General features: G+C 47.2%; 1 protein-coding gene and 1 non-coding gene across 2 annotated transcripts; one reads left to right on the top strand and one right to left on the bottom strand.

Moving 5' to 3' along the window:
* Positions 1 to 1,888: 1,888 nt before the first annotated feature.
* Positions 1,889 to 1,995, bottom strand: LOC118576811. The gene has a single exon (XR_004944021.1). It is a non-coding gene; the product is annotated as a U6 spliceosomal RNA (small nuclear RNA).
* Positions 1,996 to 9,954: 7,959 nt separating this feature from the next.
* Positions 9,955 to 23,395, top strand: Rhog (ras homolog family member G). The gene is made up of 2 exons (XM_036176518.1): positions 9,955 to 10,049; positions 22,191 to 23,395. The coding sequence occupies exon 2, from the start codon at positions 22,259 to 22,261 to the stop codon at positions 22,832 to 22,834; it is 576 nt and encodes a 191-aa protein (XP_036032411.1). The 5' UTR covers positions 9,955 to 10,049; positions 22,191 to 22,258; the 3' UTR covers positions 22,835 to 23,395.
* Positions 23,396 to 24,135: the final 740 nt, after the last annotated feature.

Raw genomic sequence — 24,135 nt, 5'->3', positions numbered from 1 at the left:
TGGTTCCAGAATTGTTTCTTGATTTTTTTTATTTGATTTTATATAGATATAAATGTATGTATGTGTATACATATATGTGTATATATATGAATGTGTGTATGTATATGTATACATATATGTTTATATGTGTATGTGTGTGTGTGTTTCTGTATGAATGCTGAACGTGTGTGGGTGTCTGCAGAGGCCAAAATGGGAATCAGATTCCCTGAAGCTGGGTTATGGAGCTGGATTACAGGAAGTTGTGAGCCACCCAGGGTGGGTGATGAGAACTGAACTCTGGTCCTTTGAAAGAGCAGTAAATGTTCTTAACCACTAAGCCATCGCCAGCCCCTGAATCTTTTTCTTAAAAATACATTATGTGAGGGGTTGGGGATTTAGTTCAGTGGTAGAGCGCTTGCCTAGCAAGCGCAAGGCCCTGGGTTCGGTCCTCAGCTCTGGAAAAAAACAAAAACAAAAACAAAATACAGTGTGTGTGTGTGTGTGTGTGTGTGTGTGTGTGTGTGTGTGTGTACACTTACCCACAGGAGCTATGATATACCTGGAAGGTCAGAAAACAACTTTTGGGAGTCAGTTCTCTCCTTCTCCTGTGTGGGTCCTGGGGATTGAACTCACTACGTAGACCAGATTGGCCTTAACCTCATGGATATCCTCCTGCCTCTGCCTCCAAGCTCCACTTCTTTTATTCTTTTTCTTTTTTAAGGTTTATTTCTTTTACTTTATATGTATGAGTGTTCTGCTTGCCTGAATATGTGTGCACTGAGTTCATACCTGGTCCTGCCCTTAGAAGCCAGAAGAGGGCATCAGACCTCCTGACCTGGAGCTGCAGATGGTTGTGAGATGCCATGTGTATTTTGGGAACTGAACCCAGATCCTCTAGGAGAGCAGAGCAATAGCTCTTAACCACTGAGCCATCTCTCCAGCCACCCAACCCCACTTCTTTTTGTTTGTTTGCTCATTCTTTGTTTTTCAAGACAGGGTCTCTCTGTGTAGCCCTGGCTGGAACTTGCTCTGTAGATCAAGCTGGCCTCAGAATCTTTTTTATTTTTTTTAAGACTTATTTATTTTCTATGTATAGTGTTCTGCATGCATGCATGCATGCACTCCAGAAGAGGGCACCAGATCTCATTGTAGATGGTTGTGAGCCACCATGTAGTTGCTGGCAATTGAACTCAGGACCTCTGGAAGAGCAGACAGTGCTCTTAACCACTGGGTCATCTCTGCAGCCCCCACTTCTTGAATCTTACTGTGACTTTTTTTTTTTTTCCAGAGGTGAGGACCGAACCCAGGGCTACTACTGAGCTAAATCCCCAACCCTTAATGTAACTCTTCATTCATTCATTCAACATCTACTGAGCATCTACTCATAATAACCACTTCCTACTCTGTATAAGAAGAGATAATCCAGGGTTGGGGATTTAGCTCAGTGGTAGAGCGCTTGCCTAGCAAGCTCAAGGCCCTGGGTTCGATCCTCAGCTCCAAAAAAAGAGAGAGAGAGAGAGAGATAATTCATAACTCGGTAATGTCTTGAGAAGGAATTGTACAAGAGTTGGTGAGGAAGTATAGAAAAGTAATCGCCTAGAAGCAGCCAATGAGACTGCACAGAAGCACAATCTGGGAGGGCAGGAAGCAAGTGGGCTGCTTCAGACTACCTACATTCATATCTGAGCTCTGGTGTGTGAGGTTTTGGTCTTGGTTTTGTGGGGGGTTTTTTGTTTGTTTGTTTTGTTTTGTTTTTTCAAGACAGGGTTTCTCTGTGTAGCTTTGCACCTTTCCTGGATCTCGCTCTGTAGACCAGGCTGGCCTCGAACTCACAAAGATCTGCCTGCCTCTTCCTCCCGAGTGCTGGGATTACAGGCATGCACCACCACCATCCGGCTTGGTTTTGTTTTTTAATATGGAACACTTCACAAATTTGCATGTCATCCTTACACATGGGCCATGCTAATCTTCTCTGTATCATTCAAATTTTTGTATATGTGCTTCCGAAGCGAGCACTGGTGTATAACTTCTAAGCAAGTCACTTAGCCTCCCTGGCCTTGAAATCTCCCTCTGGCCTTAGCTTTTCCTCTGAAAAAGGAAGGGTTCCATAGAGCTCAGATGATCTAAAGCTATACAGTAGCTCCCACCTGAAATCTCAGTACTTGAAAGGCTGATAGAACAGAATGGCTATCAGTTCAAGACCAACCTGTTCTGTAGAGTGAATTCCAGGCCAGCTTGGTCACAAAATAATTAGGTTCTGTCTAAAAAAGGTAGATGATTTAATGTATATGAAGCAATCAGAATAGTGTCTAGCATAATACACTCAATAAATATTGACTTTATAAAGAACATCAGAGCCATTAAAGAATTACACCAAGATCAGCTATGTGTGTTAGGTATTATAATGTACTCAATGATCCCAGTACTCAGGAGGTAGAGGCAAGAGGATAAGGAGCTCAAGGTCATCCTTAGCTACAGAATGAATAGGAGTTCAGTCCTGGGTTACATGAAACCCAGTCTGGGAAACAAAACAACAAATGGACTAAATGTACAGGTATCAAATCATCCTGATGATAACGTTGAGAATAGATTGAAGAAGTAGAAGCTAGATCGGGGAGGTAGCTAGGCAGACGTGCACAGAGAACCCAGCTTACCTTGGCAGTTGAATTTAACTATTGTTTATGTGTATGAGTACTCTGCCTGCATGTGTGTCTATGTGCTTGCTACCTGTGTGCCTGGTACCTGTAGAGGCCAGAAGAGGGCATCCGAACCCCTGAAGCTGGAGTTACAGGTGGTTTTTGAGCCACCTTGTGGGTTCTGGGAACCAAACCTGAGACCTATGCATGTACAGTAAGGACTCTTAACCACTGAGTCATCTCTCCTCACCTTCTTATCAGATGGGTGAACTTGAGCAGAACCTGAGGAATAGTTATGATTGAGCAATACTGGAGTAATAGAAAGGATCTAGATTTGTGATGTAGTTGGTGATTTATTGGGTGATCAGGTAAGGCATCAAGATTGATCATAATTAATTAATGGCTGTGACTTTGGAAAGCACTTTTTAAATTTTTAAAAAATTAAATTGTGGTGTTGGTTTTTTTTAACCTAGACCAGCCTTGATTTGCTATATAGCCAAGAATGACCTTGAACCGGTCTCCCTGGCTCCACCTCCTGAACACTGACTGTGATTACTTGTATGTGCCATCATGCCCAGCTGGTAGGCACTATTGTAGGCTAGACAGTATGTTAAACACTGCATCCAATTATCCCTTCAACAAGTAGTCATTGAGCCAGACAATGAGAATACAGGACTGGGTAAAATAAACATAACTTAGTGTCCCTGTTGAGCATGCCTCCCAGAATTAACATCCACAGTAATCTGATGATGTCACATAATTCTGATCCATTTTATAAAGGTTTAAATTAGAACTCTGCTAAGTCCTATTTTCCTACACGGAGGCTGTGTTTTTAATCTATAAAATGAAGGGAGATATTGCCTGCCTCAGGGAGTTTGTACATAGATTTAAAAAGTGTGACACATATCTAAGTTATGCTCAAATTATAACCTTTTCAGGGACACATAGGAAGTAAATGACAAAGATGGAAATTAGAGGAGACAGGGCATGGTGGCACCCACATTTGATCCCAACACTCAGGCTACAGAAGGTGGGTCTCTGAACAACAACAGAGAGAAAGAGAAGGAGGGGGAGAAAGAGAAGGGGGAAGGAAGGAGGGAGGGAAGGAGAGAGGGAGAGAGAGAGGAGGAGGAGGAAGAGAAGGAGGGGGAGAAAGAGAAGGGGGAAGGAAGGAGGGAGGGAAGGAGAGAGGGAGAGAGAGAGGAGGAGGAGGAGGAGACAGGGAATACTGAATTATTTAGAAATCTATACAGATGAATTGTTCCTGAAGAAGAGGAATATCTCAAAAAGGAATTATGCCAGGTGACCTGGGTACCACCCATCTGAAAAATGCAAAGGTGTTCTGTCAGAGAGACAGGATGACTATTGTTCTAGCTGCCTGGAAGGAAGGAGTCTCCTGGAGAACCGGGCATGATCTTTGCACTCCCTCCCTCCATCTACCGCGTTCCTCAAGTGTCAAAAACTGTGACTGGAGCTGTTTGGTTTTGTCACTTCCCTTGTTACTTCCCTCTGCTGTGTCCCATCCTTGTTATCAAAGCCCACAACATAGGACAAGGAATTTGTCTATAGCAAGCTGGATAAAGAAAGGGAATGAAGAGACTTCTCAGGCAGGCTGAGAAAGGCCAAGGGATCAAGAGGAGCACAGAGAAAGCTTAGTTCCCTGAAGCCACATCAGGGATGAAGGAAAATTTAGATTTCAGGTTAGCAGTAGGGGTAAAGTAGTTAGCCAGTAGACTAAAGCTCAGAACACCCTGCCGGCCACTGGCAAACCACAGGAGTTGGAGTTTACTGGGGACTAGGGATGGGGAGACCTGTTTGGAAAACCAGCAGAGCTCAGGTGAGATCATCCAGGCTATTTTTCCTCCCCTGTCTCTGGACCCTTCAATTTCAGGGGTACTAAAGTCAACTCCAGCATTTTGCCTTAAGGAATAGAGAAAGTGGTTGTGTTGGGGGGCTTGAAAATGTCACTGGGGTATGGAAATCAATGCTTATTTGTTGTACCAATGGGCAACTTGCCATTCCACAAGTATACTTTACTTCATCTGCACAATCCTTCAAGACATCTGTCATTCACATTCTAAATGAAACAAGTCGGGTGGTGGTGGTGTACACATTTAATCCCATATTACTTTACTCTTTCTTTAAAGACTTTACTTAACTATTTTTAAACTATTTTTTAATTTAAATATTAAATTATTTTAAACGATTTTTTCCTACAACTGCCTATACTCATTTTCTTTTCTTTCTTATGCACCCACAGACATTGTAACTTGTTTAAATTTTTTTGTTCTGGACCTGTTTTACTGTGCACCTGCAGTGTTCTCTGATCACGTGAGCCAAACTTGAACTACTAAACAGCAACTAGGCCCTCTGCTTTGGGGGCTCTGGTGGTTGGCTACGCCCTTCCTTGGGTCTGGGAGAGCCCAGTCTTGAGCCCATGGGCCTGGCTGAGAGCTGTGATTAACTGGGAACTGTGTTTAACTGCCCCAGTTCTAGGAAGTTGGTGCCTGCTCCATGGCAGGCATTTTTTACTTAGCTTGTTTCTATTTAGTGTGCTGGCTGCTCAAGTGCTCTGCTGCACAGCAGCACCTCTTAAAGGAGCCATATTAATTTTTCTTTCAGCTTTCTCAGGTTCTGTGTGGAAATTCGGGCCCATATATAACAAGTTTTTCTCTGTCCCACCAGCCAGCTCCCAAATTAATAACACAAAGACTTATTATTAATTAGGAAAGCTCAATCTTAGCTTAGGCTTGTCCCACTAACTCTTAAAACTCAAATTAGGGGGGCTGAAGAGATGGCTCAGAGGTTAAGAGCGCTGCTTGACCTTCCAAAGGTCCTGAGTTCAATTCCCAGCAACCACATGGTGGCTCCCAACCATCTGTAATGAGATCTGGTGCCCTCTTCTGGCCTGTGGGGATATGTGCAGACAGAACACTGTATACATAATAAATAAATCTTTAAAAAAAAAAAAAAGAGTTTAAAAGGGTTTGGAGATTTAGCTCAGTGGTAGAGCACTTGCCTAGCAAGCACAAGGCCCTGGGTTCGATCCTCAGCTCAAAAAAAAAAAAAAAAACAAAACAAAACAAACTCATTTATATGTAGCACGAATTCTAATTTGTTTTAATAATAAAAACCCAGAGTCAGATATAGGGGTAAATTCTGAAAGATCAGAGAGACAAAAGAGCAAGCTACAGCCACCACCTCTTACCTTGCCAACTCCTCAGCCTGAAAGAAAGTGAGCTCCTGTCTCCTCCTGCCTTATATTCTTCTCTCCACCCAGCCATATCACTTCCTGTCTCCATATCCCTAGTGCTGGGAACAAAGGTGTGTGCCACCACTTTTTGGCTCTTTGTCTTTTAGATTGGATCGATCTTGTGTAGCCCAGGGTGGCCTTGATTTCACAGAGATTCGTCTGCCTTTGCCTCCCAAGTGCTGGGTTTATAGGTGTGTGTCACCACTGCCTGGCCTTTATGGCTAACTAGTGGCTTAGCTCTGCACTCTGATCTTCAGGCAAGCTTCATTTGTTAGATCACAAACAAAATATCACCACATTTCCCCTCTTTTGTCTAAAATAAAGAAGATTATAACTGATAGAAGAAAAACTATGTATAATAAGTATATATAATATATACAGGCAATAAATACATCAACAGTGTCTAGTCTATTTGCATCTGACAAATTCAGAGAAAAATACTCCATTATCTATCCTATTTTGGTGAGTCCAAAGTCTTGTACCTAATTCATTTTGTATCCTAACTTGCATTATAATCTAAACTATCTTTTGATGTTTCTCAACCTAATACACTTATGCCTCTTTAGTGAGTTTGTTTATTGAGTTTGGACAAGAAAAACTGTAACTATCTAGTCTTGAACTCCCTCAGAGACCCAAGAAGGAAATAATATTACCTGAGTAAACAGGAAGTGCAAGCAAGCAACTTACAAACAATGTGAGAAACGGACAGAAACAGCTGGCTGCCTGGACAGTCACCCAAGGTTCCTCTGCAACGTTGGGGCATCCATTTTTGGCCTACAGACCTAGCATATCTGACAGACTTTTCTGTGAAGCAGGATTTTCTGAAGGGTCTTCCTACCTTGTCTTGGCAAACTTCAGCAGTCCTTTCTTTTGTGTCCTGCTTGTCCCATTTGGACAGCAATATATCTTCACACAGTGTACAAATATCCCACAGGAGTCCAGGAGCTCAAGGTCAGCCTCAGCTAATTAGGAACTAGAGCCTAAATACAGGAAACAAACAACAAAGCCTTCCCTGTGTCCTCTCACTCTGAGTATCCAGGTTCTGTGGGTATCCTTTTCTCTCAGCTGTCTGTAAGCTCTACCATGTAATACTAGCACAAACTCATCGGATTTGGGAAAAGCTGACGAAAGACTATGAAAAAGAATATGGGATGGACTTCCTTCAGCTTAACACTCTCCTCCTCCAAGAAGCCTTTCCAGCACGCCTTTAATCCCAACACTCGGGAGACAGAGGCAGGCGGATCTCTGTGAGTTCAAGACAAGCCTGGTCTACAGAGTGAGTTCCAGGACAGCCAGGGCTACACAGAGAACCCTGTCTTGAAAGAAAGAAAGAAAAAAAAGCCTTTCCAGATGGATCCGCCATTCTGCCTATTCCCTTCTTCTGGCTTTATTGTGACACACAGCAGCTCCCAATCACTTGGGTGCCAATGACTCTATACATATTAGTCATTTACTGAAGCAAATTCATTCCACAAATGTCTACTGAACACAGGTGTGTGCTCAGACCTGCCTGTGCTAGGCCCAGTGGGTGGACACAGAGATGAATCAGACACAACCTCAAAGGACTTAACAGCTGGCAGAGGAGACAGACATTAGACATAGATACTATTTACTAGAACTCAAAAGAGGATGACCTAAGTGATAGTCAAGAACCATGAGCAATATGCTATATGCATAAACCTCAAGTGCTTAATTATTATTCTCAAGAGTGCATCACAGAGGGGCAGAGCTGAAGGGTATCATCTATTTCAACCCCTTGTTTTCCAGCAGGGGAACCTGAGAACCAGAAATGGGTAAGGACACAGCGTAAAATCTTCCTAGTCTGACTTGTAGACTTCAAGGTGAAACCCAGTCCTAGGATTTTTCCTCCTCTTCTGTTAGCTTCAAAGCCAATAATCCCACATCCCATCAAACAGACATCTGGGAAAGTGTTCCCTCCTGGTCTAAGGTGAGGCAAACCCAAGACACTGAGCACTCTGGAGGCAGAGTATGATCCCAGACTGCCAACCCAGTCTTTCTTCTACTGTACTCAATGTTCTTACCACTCTGTTGCTACCACTGTACCCTGCAGTTGATTCTAAAATACACGTGCCATTGTTTGTGGTGTTGGGGTACAGGCCTAAGCAATCTACCACTGAGCAATAGTTGAATTTTCAAATATTTTTTTCAGATTGTTTGTCTTGTTTTTCTGAAACAGGGTTTCATGTGTAGCCTTGGCTGGCCTCAAACTCACAGAGATCCACTTGCCTCTGCATCCCAAGTATTAGGATTAAAGGTGTGTGCCACCATACCTGGCTAGGCCTTTTTTTTTAAGGTCCCATATAGCCCAGACTAGACTCGAACTTCTGAACCTCCTGTCCTCACCTCGTGAATGCTAAGATTATAAGTGTGTGCTCCCATACCTGGCTTGGAACATATTGTTATTAATGGCTTCATCGAAACCACCTGACTGTGAGGTACACTTCTGGACCCTGTTATTTCTAGGACTCACAAACCTCTTTCCATGCACCAGTTTTGCCCTCCCAAATTTCCCCTAACCCCTTCTATTCTCTTCTCTCCACAGGGAGGAATTTGTCTCAAGGACCAAAGGAGAGGAAGAAGGTCCAAAAGCTATCAGAACAGGTTTCTGAAGGATCTCAGAACACACTTTCAATCAGTCATTGACCAGCCTGAATCTGATTGTCTTAACTTCACTTTCTTTCTTTCTTTTTCTTTTTTTTTTTAGTTTGTTTGTGTGTTTGTTTTTCGAGACAGGGTTTTCTCTGTGTAGCTTTGCGCCTTTCCTGGATCTTGCGTTTGTAGACCAGGCTGGCCTCGAACTCACAAAGATCCACCTGCCTCTGCCTCCCAAGTGCTGGGATTAAAGGCGTGCGCCACCATCGCCCGACTCTAACTTCACTTTCTTACAGTAGCACGGACACCTATTCTCTTATTTTTACATCCTCGAGGTGGAGAATTTTTTTGTTGATTTTATTTAAAAAAAAGAAAGAAAGAAAGGAAGGAAGGAAGGAAGGAAGGAAGGAAGGAAGGAAGAAAGAAAGAAAGAAAGAAAGAAAGAAAGAAAGAAAGAAAGAAAAGAAAGAAAGAAAAGAAAGAAAGAAAGACAGACAGACTTGGTACTTGGAAAGGTTAAAGTGTTTGTCAGAACTGATCCTCTTTATTTGGAAGTCCTCTGTAAGATGGGTTGTCCATCTCGTGCCGTTTCCACTGCACCTAGCGGAGCTCTGCACGTGGTAGGGCATCCAGAAAGTTAAAAGAACCAAGAACGTGGATTCTCCAGTCAAAGCTCCGCGCCAAGGCCTGGGGTAGAAGCACCAGGGGGCGCCCACAAGTCCGTCCACTCGCCTGTCTCTAGGGCCCAAGCCGGACTTCAGGTCTGGGTGCGGTCCTACCGCTTCAAGCAGCAGCGCGCCAGGCCGAATTTGGGGAACAAGAGGAGCCCCACGTCTTCCCACGCCCCGCCCCCTCCCCAGAGCTCCGCGGAGCCGCGAGGTGCGGAACCACGACGCGACATCCTGTTTTTGGGGCCCGCGCAGCTCCGCCTGCGTCTCTGCTGATCGTGTCTTTTCCCGGGGTGCTGACGGCAGCTGCCCTTCCCCCCCCCAGTCTCCCCACCCTCCCTAGGGGTCTGGGACCTTCCCACTGCTGAATCACCACCGCCCGGCACTCTCCCAAGGCTCTGGGCAGGGGTGGGGACTGCCCCAGCCTGACCCATTCCGGCTAACCCCTAACCAGCCTCGGCTACCTCCAGATCCCGGCGCCCAGCGGAAGGCATTTCTCAGCCTTCCCGCGGGAGTGAGATACCAGGAAGAGAACCAATGCCGGGTGCCTAGCTTAGGGCCTCGGTAGGGTGGGATGCCAAGTGAAAGCGGGGAGACCTGACCTTGAGAGGCCAGGCTCGAAGGGTCTGGGGGCCATAGGGTGGAGAGAAACAGGGGGTGCGGGACTGCGGTGGAGGGCAAAGCTTGCAGAAGACGGCGGGGAGGAGGGTGGGGGCGAGAGGCCGCCGACTTCCTGGTCCGCCCCGCCCCGGCCGGCCCGCCCCCGCGCCCCGCCCCGCCCGGGCCCCGCCGGCCCGTCCCCCACCCCCCCACTTCCTCCGGCCTCCAGCTCTCACTTCCTTCTTGAGCCCAGAGCCGCCGCCGCCGCCCCCAGCTCCCCCGTCGCGGGGAGGGCACCAGGTGAGGCCCGGGTCGGGCCGGTGGGCAGGGGTCCTGGGAAGAGGAGCGCGGCCGGCTGGGACTGGCTGGGCGCTCCGGAGCCGGGAAGTTTGCAGGAGGGGGGCCTCGGGCGGGAGGTTCTCGTTCACAGCAAGTTGGGCGGGCGCGGCAGGCCGGGCGGGGACAGCGGCCACCTCGAGTCGATCGCTGATGGCTGGGTTGAGGGTGGGATCCGGGGGACAGAGCGGGATCCCGAGAGCCGCGAGGGACCGCTGAGATCGGAGCCGTGAGAGACTCGGAAGTGGGAAAGCGCTGAGCTGTGGGGATGGGACTCTGCGGTGGGGTGCCCTCAAAAGTTGTGGGGGGTGCTCAATAGTGTGTGAAAGGAGAGGGCCTCCGGCTTAGAGAAGGCGCGCTCTCTGCTCTGCAGTTGTGACATTTGTGAGGCTGAGAGGGGGGCGGTGTCTGGGGCCTCTGAAGCCTGAGAATGCAGAGAAAGGTTTCACCCGAGAAGGTCGGAGCCAGTCTATAGCTACACTGTTGCTGCAGCCCTCTGCAGGGCCGGGTGGGGAATCCCCGCTCCTTCTCTCTGGGTTTTTCTGAGCCGACCTCTTTATCCCTGTGCCATGCAACAGGTATTTAGTGAACATGTCTGTTGTGTCTAACTGACTCAATCTGGCCTTACTTTTTTGAGGATAAACTGAGGGGAGGAAAAGGTCTATACCAACAGTCACTGACAACTGTATAGGACTTTGAGAGGCAGCTGGAAGTACTGGCTTTCGGGAAGGATTGAGAGCTGTCTCTTAATCTCTCTCACCTGAATTCCACATGCCGCCTTCCTCCACTCTCCTTAGTGTCTACTACATCCAGCTTCTTCAGTTTCTTTCCCCGCAGCGACATAGATGGACGTACCTAGGTCCCGATCTCACACTTACCCTACCCTGCTGGTCTCTCCTCAGTTCTCAGTGGCCTCCCCTTTCCATCTCTTCCCAGCCTCTGGCTAACACACACATATCCCCCCCCTTTTGTCTCCATTTTCCCTGCTGCCCTCTGTCTCCTTCCTTGTGTCCTGCCTGATCTTTAGCTTTGGTGTCAGAAACTGCTTTAGACTTGAATTTGAGAGCCCATTCACACCTCCTTAGCGTAAGGATGCAGGCTGCAGCCTCCCAATGATGGAGATGATTAAAGGGCTGGAAGCGTGCACACACACGAGTAAACATGCAAGTTCTGGTGTGTCAACATCTTTATCTCTTAGAGACAAAATAACTGCCCTCAGCCTTGAGAAGGCTGCGCGCAGAAGCCCGCAGAATGAAGGGGACCTGCAGTGGGTGACGTTGTGGTTAGGCAGAGGGAAGCAGTGTGTAGCAGTCAGAGTACGGTAAGAAGAAAGAATAAGACCAGTGGGAAAGGCCATGGGAAGTCAAAACTATACTGATTCTGAGGTGCTCAACAAAGAATCCAGCGTAGGAGTTGGGGGACTAGCCTGAAGGTCCTGGTCCCCCAGCACTTACTGGTTCCAACCAGTGGGGAGAATGGGGTGGGCTATTTGGTGTGACAGAAAAGGAGGGGGCAAAGGGAAGATTCTGGAGGGAAAACTTCGGTCCCCGGCTGGCTTTAACTTTTTGCTTGGGGACGGGATGTAAGAAAAAGGGATCTGTCCCTCTTCCTTGCAGCTTTCTGGGGACTGCAGAGGTTGGGTACCTACATTTTCCGGTGTGTGTCAGAGCCTTGCCGGGGACCTCTGCTGACCCTTCTGTCTTTAAGCATCCTTGATATTTGCTTCTTACCTAGGACTCCGTTCCCTCTCTCTAAGGAACTTCTCCAAAGTCCACCTTAGTCTGTCCTGGCCCCATAAGTTCTTGTCTGCATTCTCGAGCCCCTTCCTCAGCCTTTGGAGTGCATGCTCAGGGATTTTTGTCTCTCCCTCCTCTGCGCTTCTGTATTAACTGCTCTCCATGAGAATAAAAGAATCTTCCTGCAAAGCTAAATTTAAGAGCTGGGCTCCTTCCCTTTCCTATCCTCTTACCACCCACAGTTGTCTCTGTCCCATCCATTCTTTCTTCCTCTAGTCCTGCCCTTCTCCACCTGTCTCTCCTACTCTCGTGTCTGGGAGGTACAGAGGTTTGGCCCCACGGAGGAAATCCCAGGGATCTGTATTAAATCCCAGCTCAGGAAAGGATGTGCATACAGCACATTTTCTCAGCATCACAGCTCAATAAAAATCCTCAGGAGCCCTGATTCCTAGCTTGACAAACCAGTACTTAATTTAGGATTCTGTATAAGCAACCCACAGGGCTCTGAGGGCAAAGAGAGGATGGAAGTAACAGGGTTTTCCTCTTAGGCAAGGTCTGGCTCCATTGGAAGTTTAAGCTAATTGCAAGAAAAATATAGTCAAGATGGGAGGGATCTAAGTGGAAAAATAGCATGGGTGGGGGGCTACCTAGGGAGCTGCTGTGGAGGCTTTGGCTCTAGAAGTCTGGCTAAGGTAATATGAGAAGTGGCGGGGTGACATTGTTACATGTACATGTCACCTGCTTAGCAATCTGGGCTTTTGGAGGGTTGCTCTGGGGGAGCTGTTAAGGCAGATGAGGTGTCTGATAGGAGCTTATAGGGGCTTATGAGCAGGAAGATAGGAGAGGTTGTGGTTACACAGGCAGCTGTGAAGATATTGGGGTGATAGTAGCTGGAGAGCTGGGAATTAAGAAGGATGCCTGGGTCCAGACTGAAAGCCGCTTCCCTGCACGTATAGTGTCGACCCATCAGTGGGAAGGTTTGTAGGGGTCTGTGAGAAGATCTTTGAAGGGAAACCAAAGACAAAGCCTGGGCCACCTCCCCAGATCAGACTGGTTTTCCTGTCCAGGGTCCAGCTTCCTCTTTTGTCCTATCTCACACTGGGGGGAGGGTATGTCCCCAGGAGCTAAAAGCCAGAGGAGGAGCTTCACAGCCAGGGCAGGACCAGGGTGGCTGGCTGTGCAGTAGGACTCTGTTAGTGCTCAACCCTGAGCACTCCAGGATGGGCCGGGGCTAGGGAGGCTTGGGGATTTAAAAACAAAAGGGTGCAGACATGTCACTCTGACTCTTTTGGCTCATTTATTTATTTATTTTAGATTTGTTGATGGATATGGGTGTTTTGCCTACATATGTGTATGTGTACCACATCCATGTGGTACATCCAGGTGTCGGATCCCCTGGACTGGAACTCTATGAACTTGTGAGCCACTATGTGGGTGCTGGAATCAAATCCGGGTCCTCTGCAAGAACAAGTGCTCTTAAACCTATTAAGCCATCTCTCCAGCCCTCTGGCCCATTACTAAGGAGCAAACCATGCTAAGGCCATCTTGAATGAAGTCAAAGGTCAGACTGACAGTCTTCACCTTCTCTGCTTTGTGAGAGTAACATCAGGCCAGAGGTTTAGGAGATCCAGATCCTTACTCTTTCTTGGCTCTATTTCAACAGTAGGTTGCAAGCCAGGCCTGGTGGTATACACCTTTATCCCAACACTTGGCTTGGGAGGCAGAAGCCAGCCTGGTCTACATATCAAGTTCCAAGCCAGCCAGGGTGATAGAGTGAGACCCTGTCTTAAAAAACAACAACAAAAAAAAAAAACAAAAAAAAAACCAACAAAACCCTAACAACAAAAAACCAATTTGCATTTTTCAATATGTCCAAAGGGCACAGTGAACACTGATAGGTTTGACTGACTGTCCCTCCTCTAAGAGATAGAGCAGTGCCTCAGACTCAGCCTTCCTGTCTTACCAGCCTTGATCTCTCCAGGGCAGAACTGTCACTCCTTATGCAAAGTACAAAGATTGCTAAGGGTTGAGAGATAAGGCCGTGATGCTGGAATTTTGTTGCGGGACTCCAGAATGGGGGTGTTATACCCTGTCCTCTGCCCAGTGCTGTACCCACTGACGGTGGAAAATAGATGTGGAGTTTCCTCCTTGATGTTTTTTTCCCTTGTGGAAACCCCCTCAGACCTTGCGTGGCACACTAAAAGGCCTAGGAAGCCCTGGGTTTCTCTGTTTTTAAGTAGGGGAGGCAGGATTGCAAGGTTGGCAACCACAGCCTCGTGTGAGGTGAGCAAAAGCAAAGGAAGTGCCACTCCACAAGCCTTTCATGGGGCCCAGAGAGTGTGGAGCTGCTAGGCGGGGAGAAGCCAGTGTGAGCCTTCCTCTGTGCTGCTGGGTGGGGGAGGTGCTGGCGCTGTCCTGTCTTTGGGGCTCACCCTTTGTGAAACACCCTGGGTGTTGGGGTGAGCATGGGGCAGACTTAGAGCTGTCTGAACCCTCTGCCACAATTGTCTTCTTCCTCCTTTGCAATTCCTAGTGTAGGTAGTAGCATCAACTCTCCGCTCTTGCCCTACCTACTACAGTGCAAAATCCTTTCTACAGGAGCCCAGAGGTGGAGAGTGAGAAACAGAGAGTCCCTCAGCGCGGGATTTTGGTTTGGTTTGTTCTTGTTGTTGTTTTTCAAGACAGGATTTCTTTCTCTGTGTAGCCCTGGCTGTCCTGGAACTCACTTTGAAGACCAGGTTGGCCTCCAGCTCAGAGATTTGCCTGTTTCTACTGGTATTAAAGGTGTGAGCTCGGGGTTCTGTTTTGTTTGGTTGGGTTTAGTTTTTAAGGCTGAGAACTAGGTTCTCTTAGGCTCTTCCCTGCTGATGCTGAGAAGGGGAAGAAAGTCTCAGCCCTTGGCCTGGTCCCAGTCCCACACTGACCTCATGTCTCCCCTAGCTTCCTCCTCCCAGCCCAGCTGCAGGCAGCTGCAGCCCCAGTGTGAGCCTCCTTGTACCACCTCTCCTCTGTCCTCCCTTCAGAACAAACAAACAAACAAACAAACAAGCTTGCAGGGCCCTGTCCCTGGCTCGGTTGTCTTCGGCCAACCAAGTGCAATCCTCAGCCCCTCTTCTACTTTTTCTTCCCATTTTCTGCAGCCCCTCTGAGGTTACCGTTGCTTGACCTCTCACCCTCGTAGCTGAGAACAGAGCAATCTAGCTTGTGGGTTCATTACCCTAACTTTCTGTTTCTCTGGGTGAGGAAGAGGTTGGCTACCTTTGTCCAGTGTCTCTTGGACATAGAGGCTTTCCTTGTTCCATTCTCAATGTCAGGATTGATGGGGGGTGGGGAGCATTGTATGTCACTCCGCAACTTTTGCTCAGCCTTGTGCTAGGCTTCTGCAAATAAACAGGCTTCCCTCCCCACAAATCATCCAGATCAGTCAGTACTGGGAAAGGTAAAAGGGGGCTACGGTTGTCTGGAGGAGGGAAACAGAGCCAGAGGACAGGAAGAATCTGAAGGGGTGCCCAGCATTCATGGGAGATGAGCTCTTGTGTGCAAAGAGGGGCAGATTGAGTTCACTATTTGTCTTTTACGGACAGCGCTATGTGCCATATTCAGGGAGTCAGAAATCAGGCAGGACTTTGCCCTCTAGGCTTTCCCTGTCTAAGGACAAGAGATAAGATTCTGATTATTCTCACGCTGGGCCGTGGTGGCGCACGCCTTTAGTCCCAGCACTCAGGAGGCAGAGCCAGGTGGATCTCCATGAGTTTGAGGCCAGCCTGAGCTACAGAGCGAGTTCCAGGAAAGGCACCAAAGCTACACAGAGAAACCCTGTCTCAAAAAACAAAAGCAAAAAAAAAAACCTTGGCTTATTGGGGTTGGGGATTTAGCTCAGTGGTAGAGCACTTGTCTAGCAAGCGCAAGGCCCTGGGTTCGGTCCTCAGCTCTGGAAAAATAAATAAATAAATAAAAAATAAAAGATTCTTATTATTTCTGATTATCTCCATATGAAATAGATAGGGACTAGACATTGGATCAGTGAAGTCACTTGTGACATGGATTATGTACAGAAACTTTATTTTTATTATTATTGTTTTGGTTTTTTTGTTTGTTTGTTTTTTCTTTTTTGGTTTTTCAAGACAGGCTGTCACCCTGGCTGTCCTGGAACTCGCTCTGTAGACCTGCCTGCCTGTGCTTCCCAAGTGCTGGGATTTAAGGCAAGTGCTACCGCCTTAAGGCGCCGCCGCCGCCGCCGCCGCCGCCGCCGCCACCACCATGCTTTTACAGAACACTCTAGGAGTAGGTGGCAGCAGTGCTCGGCCCTGCTAATGTTGCTTGTGTTCTGGGGTAGAGACTGTGGAGGTCTCTTTGCAGAGGACAGGGTAGTGTAGTCTGAGGTAAGGTTTGGAATGGGTGTGGTCGTCGGCAGGTAGCCGGAGGGTTGCGAAATACTGAGAGCTTTGTGTTAGAGAGGTGGCTTAGAAAGCCATAGGATTACAGGACCCATCTTTTAGAGCCTGTGCTTCCCCTCCCCCACTCCCCCAGTTGGGACACTTCCCCTGCTGTAACTGCCACAGATCAGGCAATCAGGCAAACATCAGTACTTCCTTTTCCTCCCCATTCTGGGCCTGCTTGAGACACACCCCAAGGCCAGGGCCCACTGGATGCAAGCTGGACTCAGGGACCATACTCAACCTGATAGGATCCATCCTCCTGCCTCATGAGCTATGTTCCCACATTAACCTCTCTAGAGCCATTTCAAGGTAATTAGCAAGATTGGCGGGGGTGGGCACTGTCATTCTCCACTAAAACTCAGCATTGTAGTATTGTTGGCTGGGGCAGGCTTGAGTGGGGGTCCATCCTATTCTTAAAGATAAAGGCTGGCCCAGCACATCAAAAGGCAGTGGTCGTACAACTCCTGTGTGTCTAGCCCTGTTCTCAAAGCTTTTCTGTGGTTGAGTTGACAGAAAACCAGCCTGCTGTTTAACGGATATCTGTCACTTACGTACAGACAAGGAGACTCACATGGAGCCAAAGCAGAGTTAAAAGGGGTGACCATGCTATGGAAACGCAAATAATTCAGTAGCTTTATGGCATGGTGAGATTTAGGCTAGGCCCTGAAGACTCAGGAAGATTTGAGGGGGGAAGGGAATAGCAGCAGAAGGAAAGACAAGCGTAAAATCTGAGATACAAGAATAGCTAGGACTTGGTGGCGCACGCCTTTAATCCCCGCACTCAGGAGGCGGAGGCAGGTGGATCTCTGTGAGTTCAAGGCCAGCCTGGTCTACAGAATGAATTCCAGGCTAGCCATGCTACCCAATGAAACGCTGTCTCAAAAACAGGTTGGGGGAGGGGTGTGGAGGAGAGACTGAGATTTGCTTTACAGACCCTTTTGGAGCAAGGAGCTAGGAACTCATACTAAGTGCCCTATATCATGCACATATGGTATATCAATGTACTTAGTCTTTATAGCAACCCTGTGAGATAGTACTACTGTGGCTGAATTTGAGAGATAAGGAAACTGAAGATTACAGAGGCAATTCATCTTAAATCCAGGGTCACAAAACTAGTGACCTAATCCTAGTGGTGAAACTAAGATTTAAATCCAGGCCTGTAGGTTCTTTTTTTATATATATTTTATTTATTTATTGTCTATACATAATGTTCTGTCTGCACACCAGAAGAGGGCACCAGATCTTATTATGGAAGGTTGTGAGCCACCATGGGGTTGCTGGGAATTGAACTCAGGACCTCTGCAAGAGCAACCAGTGCTCTTAACCTTTGAGCCATCTCTCCAACCTCTGGGCCTGTAGATTCTAAAGCCCCTCTTACATTATCATCAACTTTGAATGACAAAGAGTCCAGGCATGATCTGAATTGAGTTAAATTGGATATAAAAACCTAGAACACGCCAGGCGGTGGTGGCACACTCCTTTAGTCCCAGCACTCGGGAGTCAGAGGCAGGCGGATCTCTGTGAGTTCGAGGCCAGCCTGGTCTACAGAGCGAGTTCCAAGATAGGCACCAAAACTACACAGAGAAACCCTGTCTCAAAAAAAAAGCAAAAACCTAGAACAAGTTGCTGTCATTATAGATCTTCAAACATCAATTATTTATTAAACCAAGTTTGATTGTTTTTTTAAATTATATTTATTACTAGGGAGTAGGATTCTGGAGATTGAAACTGGGCCTTTATTTATCTATCTATCTATCTATCTATCTATTTATTTATTTATGGTTTTTCGAGACAGGGTTTCTCTGTGTAGTTTTGCGTCTTTCCTGGATCTTGCTCTATAGACCAGGCTGGCCTAGAACTCACAGAGATACGCCTGGCTCTGCCTCCTGAGTGCTGGGATTAAAGGCGTGCTCCACCAAGTCCTAGCTATTCTTGTATCTCAGATTTTATGCTTGTCTTTCCTTCTGCCGCTATTCCCTTCCCCCCTCAAATCTTCCTGAAATTGGGCCTTTATGTATACTAGGCAAGTGCAATACCACTGAGTCACATTTCCAGTCATAATCAAAATCCAGTCCTAGATATTGGCCTCGTATAGCACTGACAATCTTTTCTTCTGGTTTGATAGAAGTTAGAGAAGCCTGTGGTGTATAGTGCAGTAGGTAAAGGAAACTTATCTGACCCACTTCAGCCAAAAAATTTCAGAGAAAAGAACTCCCAGAGAGCTGGAGATAAGAGCTTAATGGTAGAGCACCAGTCTAGCTTACGTGGGGCCCTAGATTCAGTCCTTGGTAGAGCTAACAACAGCAACAACAAAAAGATAATAATACTAAAAAAAAGGGGGAGAGAGAGGAGAGTTGGATTGGGAGAGGGTGAAGGTTTGAACTGAGAGTAAATTGGGAGAGGTGAGCCAAAGCTACTACTCACACGGGAGCATCCTAGGCCATGCGTTATCTAGGGATGAAAGGCTTTGCTTCTGTCACTGCCCATGTACACAAATGTATATTTGTTGTCATGCTGCGTCCCCACGAGGCCAGGAAGGTAAGCTATACAGATGAAGAAACTGAGGCTGTGGTAAAGGAAGTGACTAATTTGTTCAAGGCCCCACATGATACAATGAAGAAAACTTAGGACTTTGGATCCCAGAACTGAGTTTGTGTCCCGGCCCGTCTGTAAAGACTTGTACCGTACAAGTGTTTCATTGAGGGTCAAGATCAGCAGGTGATCCCAGAAGGTCAGATTCGGGTATCTAGTGCTCTTGATCATACACCACACCTTGTTTGGGACACTAACTCATTCATAATCCTTTTCCGGTGTCAGGCCCTCTTGCCAGCCCGTAAGCTCTTCTCCCTCCCCACTCCTTCGAGGGCTGATTTACTGATAACCACCTCCCTGGAGAGTCTGTTGTCTCTCAGGCCTTGGGACTGCTGGCCAGAAGTCCCTCCTTGCCTTCTTGCCCGTGCCAGTTCTTTGCTGGACTTGGAGGATCTTTGTCTTTTTGGATTTTGAAGACAGGGTTTCTCTGTGTAGCTTTGGGCCTGTCCTGGAACTCACTCTATAGAACAGGCTGGCTTCAAACTCATGGAGATCCGCCTGCCTCTGCCTTCAGAGTGGGACTGAAGGCGTGTGCCACCGCCTCCAGTGAGGGGTCTTACCGCTGCTTGGTCCCCTTCTGTGTTGACCTGAAGATTTCAGGCCCAGAAGTGAAATGCCAGGACTCAAATAATGCAGTGGACACAAGGAATGACCCCTGCCCCTGGGAGGCTTTTTTTTTTTAGCTGTTTTTTTCTTTCTTAAGTTAGTATATAATAAAATAGATTTCATTATGAAGTTTTCCTATGTGTGCATCATATTTATCATTATACTTCGCTCATGGTCACCCCTCCTCTCTCCACACTGATGTCCTTCCTCTTCCCAGATAGTTCCCCTTCTGCTTTCATGTCGCACACGCACACATATTTAAATCTGATATATATTTAAATTTAGATTTCACATATGAGAGAAAGCATGCAACATGTTTTCTTCCTTAAGCCTGTCGGTTTTTGTTTTTGTTTTGAGACAGGGTTTTACTATGTATCTTCGGCTGGCCTAGAACTCACTAGGTAGACAAGGTTGGTCTCAAACTTAGAGTAATCCTCCTGCCTCTGCTGCCTGAGTGCTAGGATTATAGGTAAACGTGCCACACTCAGCTGTGTACCGGTATGTGTGTTTTGCATGGGTGCTGGTTTCCTCAGAGGCCAGAGGCATAGGCTTCCCTAGATCTGGAGTTACAGGCAATTGTGGAACTGTTCAAAGGAATGCTGGGAATTGAACTCAGGTCTTCAAAGCAGTACCTGCTCTTAACTGCTGAGCCATCTCTCCAGCCCTGTCATAGACCTTTTACCTTCATTTCTTGGAAAGAAAAAAAGACCCAGAGGGGAAGAAGTAAGTGCTTGACTGCAGTGAGTCAGAGCTGAGGTAGATCTTACTCTCTGGTCTTCCAGTCTGAGGTTCTTTCTACTGCCCTAGAGGGGCAGTTTATTTACATTATGTTTTTTTACATTACTACTCACTCTGAGGGTCTATCTGAAGATCCGAAGGTTGAAAACATACTCATATAAGTGAGATGGGAATCCTTTTAATGGGAACATGAGAAGTAGCCTCATCAAGTAATACCATTTCCCTCCCAGCTGGTCCTAGAAGAAGCTGCAGCCTGGGAGAGAACCGGTGCCAATGCCTGGGTCCATTGCAGCCCAGCACCAAAGTTCCTTTTCCATTTCTCAACAAGGGGTCCCCCACAACCATCATGCACACTGTCTTTATTTTTTGAGGCTTTGGATCAAATATTGGGAGATCGGACTAGTGACGGGAGCCCATATGTAGTATATGTAGTAGATGGTCTAGCAGACCCTTGTATTGAGGAAGAATAAAAATAGCTAGCATTAATTAACCAGGCACTATCCTCAGTGGTTTGTTTGTTTGTTTTGTGTGTGTGTGTTTTTGGTTTTTCGAGACAGGGTTTCTCTGTGTAGCTTTGTGCCTTTCCTTGATCTTGCTCGGTAGTCCAGGTTGGCCTCAAACTCACAAAGATCCGCCTGCCTCTGCCTCCCTTGAGTTGGGTTGTGCCACCACTGTCTGGCTGTTTGGGGTTTTTTGTTTGTTTGTTTGTTAGCTTTGGAGCCTGACTTGGAACTCACTCTGGAGACCAAGCTGGCCTCGAACTCACAGAGATCTGTCTGCCTCTGCCTCCCGAGTGCTAGGTGCGCTACCACTGCCCAGCATTCAATGGTTTTTGTTTTTGTTTTTTGTAAAGCATTTAATAGTTTGTGTTTAATACAGTGTTAATAAAAAAGCAATAATTATCAACATGTGAATGTATGATTTTTAAGGACTAGTGCTATTTTTAAACTTTTAAACAAAAATGATGCATAAAAATGTTTTAATAGACCCAGCACTCGGGAGGCAGAGGCAGGTGGATCTCTGTGAGTTCAAGGCCAGCCTGGTCTACAGAGCTAGTCCAGGACAGGCTCCAAAGCTACAGAGAAACCCTGTCTCAGAAACAAAAAAAAAAAAAAAAGTTTTAATAGTCAGCATAAAAAGATGACATTTCCAGTCATGTTGAATAAATCCTTAGCAATTGATTAAGCTATAATATCAGACTTACAAGTAGTAAAATGGCAGATTTTATTTCAATTGTTTCTTTTTTGTTTGTTTGGGTTTTTTGTTTTTGTTTTTGTTTTTGTTTTTTTGTTTTTTGTTTTTCCGAGACAGGGTTTCTCTGTGTAGTTTTGCACCTTTCCTGGAACTCACTTTGTAGACCAGGCTGGCCTCGAACTCACAGAGATCCGCCTGGCTTTCAATTGTTTCTTAATGGGAAATTTACACAGCTTTGTGTATATATATATATATATATATATATATATATATATATATATATATTATATATATATATATATGTATAGATTTATGATATATAGATTTCCTCTCCCTGATGTGATTTATTCTTATAGTATATCTTTTCTTTACTATCTTTGAGTCTTCTTGTTTGTTTGAGACCAGGCCTCCAAGCACAGGGTAGCTTCAAACTCCCCGGGTAGCAGAAATGTTTTGAATGTAATAACTAATCCATACAATAAGTATATGGAGTCGATATTATACCCATTTTGCAGATAAGAAAACTGAGGTTTAGAGGAGTGGTTTGTCCACTGTCTTTGCTAGAAACAGCAGTTGGACCAGGATTTGGTCTTAGGCTGGTACTAGAGCTCCTTTAATGCTGCAGCTTTGCAGCATTTTGCTCAATGCCTCTCCTTGTTTCTAATGTTTATTTTGATGAGGTTTGGGGATGATGCCAGGATAACTGAGCAAGAAGTGGGTTTTCTCTGTATATCATCACCTTTTCTTCTCAATAGGTACAGGTCTCCTAAATCAAGAATGTCCCTCTCATCTCTCCATAGGTTACTACTTCCAGTGGGGTCCAGAAGAGCAGGGAGGCCCTGCCTCCACCACAGCAGCTTTACACACCATGCAGAGCATCAAGTGTGTGGTGGTGGGTGATGGGGCTGTGGGCAAGACATGCCTTCTCATCTGCTATACGACTAATGCCTTCCCCAAGGAATACATCCCCACGGTGTTCGACAATTACAGCGCCCAGAGTGCAGTTGACGGGCGCACGGTGAACCTGAACCTGTGGGACACTGCGGGCCAGGAGGAATATGACCGCCTCCGCACCCTTTCCTACCCTCAGACCAACGTCTTTGTCATCTGTTTCTCCATTGCCAGTCCACCCTCCTATGAAAATGTGAGGCACAAGTGGCATCCAGAGGTGTGTCACCACTGCCCGGATGTGCCTATCCTCCTGGTGGGCACCAAGAAGGACCTGAGAGCCCAGCCTGATACCTTACGGCGCCTCAAAGAGCAGGGTCAGGCGCCGATCACACCGCAGCAGGGCCAGGCACTGGCCAAGCAGATCCATGCTGTGCGCTACCTCGAGTGCTCGGCGCTGCAACAGGATGGAGTCAAGGAGGTGTTCGCGGAGGCTGTCCGGGCAGTTCTCAACCCAACTCCGATAAAGCGGGGGCGGTCCTGCGTCCTCTTGTGACCCTGGCACCCAGCTTGGAGGCTACCCACCCCATGTCCCCGCACCGGTTGTGCCTTGGCGCCTTGTCTGCCCCCAGCTGTGCCTTAAGGACTAATTCTGGCACCCCTTCCCAGGGGATTCCCTGAATGCCTTGTATTCCTTAAGGAGGTTCACAGGGAAAGGGGCTTTGGGCCCCACCCCACTCTGCTCGGGAATACCGAGTACTCCGTGAGTTCACCTAAGCCAGGTTGACCCTTCCGAGAGGCCAACCCAGTGCTACCCTCCATTTCCTGCTACTGACCAGTTCATCCAGCTTTCCACAAAGTTGTTGCTGCCATTGTGGAGCCTCCTGTCAGGTTAGGGGCTCTAACCTCTCTGCCTTTGCTCTTGGAGTAGGCTCTCCAAGGTATTCTTTCCCTCCCTCAGGGGAGGAGCCACAGAACCCTAAGAAGAAAACTGCCCTAACCTGCCCCATGTGCCCAAGTGCCCATGCCTCCTGTGTCTGCTGACTGACTCAGGCCCCGTGCTCCTGGGGGCCTTTCCTACCCCCATCAGCATCAATAAAACCTCCTGTCTCCAGTGGCCCCGGCTCCTCCCTGTGTGCTGGGCATTAGCGGGTGGGCATGAGCTAGGGCTCCCCAGAGACTGGGAACCTTTTGTTTCCTCCGAGAGGGGACAGAAGACAGTAGGCTTCATTGTGGTTCCCTACCACCACCCCTCAATTTCCCTAACAAAGCTCTGGGGCCTGGCCACAGATGCCATAGAGGGCTAGGATGCAAAGCTTGAGGAAAAGACTTCCTGGTCAAGGCTCCAAAGTGGGGCGTTGAAAGCCATGAGTCTAAAGACATGTGCTTTCAGTCATACATCTGAGCTGTCCCCTCATGCCTACAAGGGGACAGATCTGACTGGCAGGATTCTAGCCTGAACCAGGCCTCTCTGCTTCAACTGAAGACTCCTAGCTAGCCCAGCTTCCAGGCTGAGTCATTTCAGAGGAGAGCTCAGCCACTTCTGTGCACCAAAATGGAGGCTGAGGCCAGCCATAGGAAACCTTAGGCAGCAGGGGTAAGGGAGATCCCACATGAAAATGAGCTGCTGCAGACTTAATCCCTCCATTCCTCACCTCAGTTCCCATGTACAAATGAGCCCCAGGAGTAACATACCTACTCCAGATTGTTGGCAAAAGAAAAAAATTTATTGTCCTTTGAGAGAAAATAAACAAATCAAAGCTGGGGATCTGGGGCAGTAGAGAAAATGAAGGAAAATCAAGGAACCCATTCTTGAATAGGGAAATCTACCTCTGCCCCCTTGTCAGAGGGAAAGGT

The sequence above is a fragment of the Onychomys torridus genome, chromosome 1, assembly GCF_903995425.1.
Source record: "Onychomys torridus chromosome 1, mOncTor1.1, whole genome shotgun sequence".
Taxonomy (NCBI): Eukaryota; Metazoa; Chordata; class Mammalia; order Rodentia; family Cricetidae; genus Onychomys; species Onychomys torridus.
This window is presented reverse-complemented; position numbering and strand designations above follow the sequence as displayed.

Coding starts and splice junctions, on each gene's coding strand:
- Rhog (XM_036176518.1), top strand. CDS start 22,259: ATGCAGAGCATCAAGTGTGTGGTGGTGGGTGATGGGGCTGTGGGCAAG.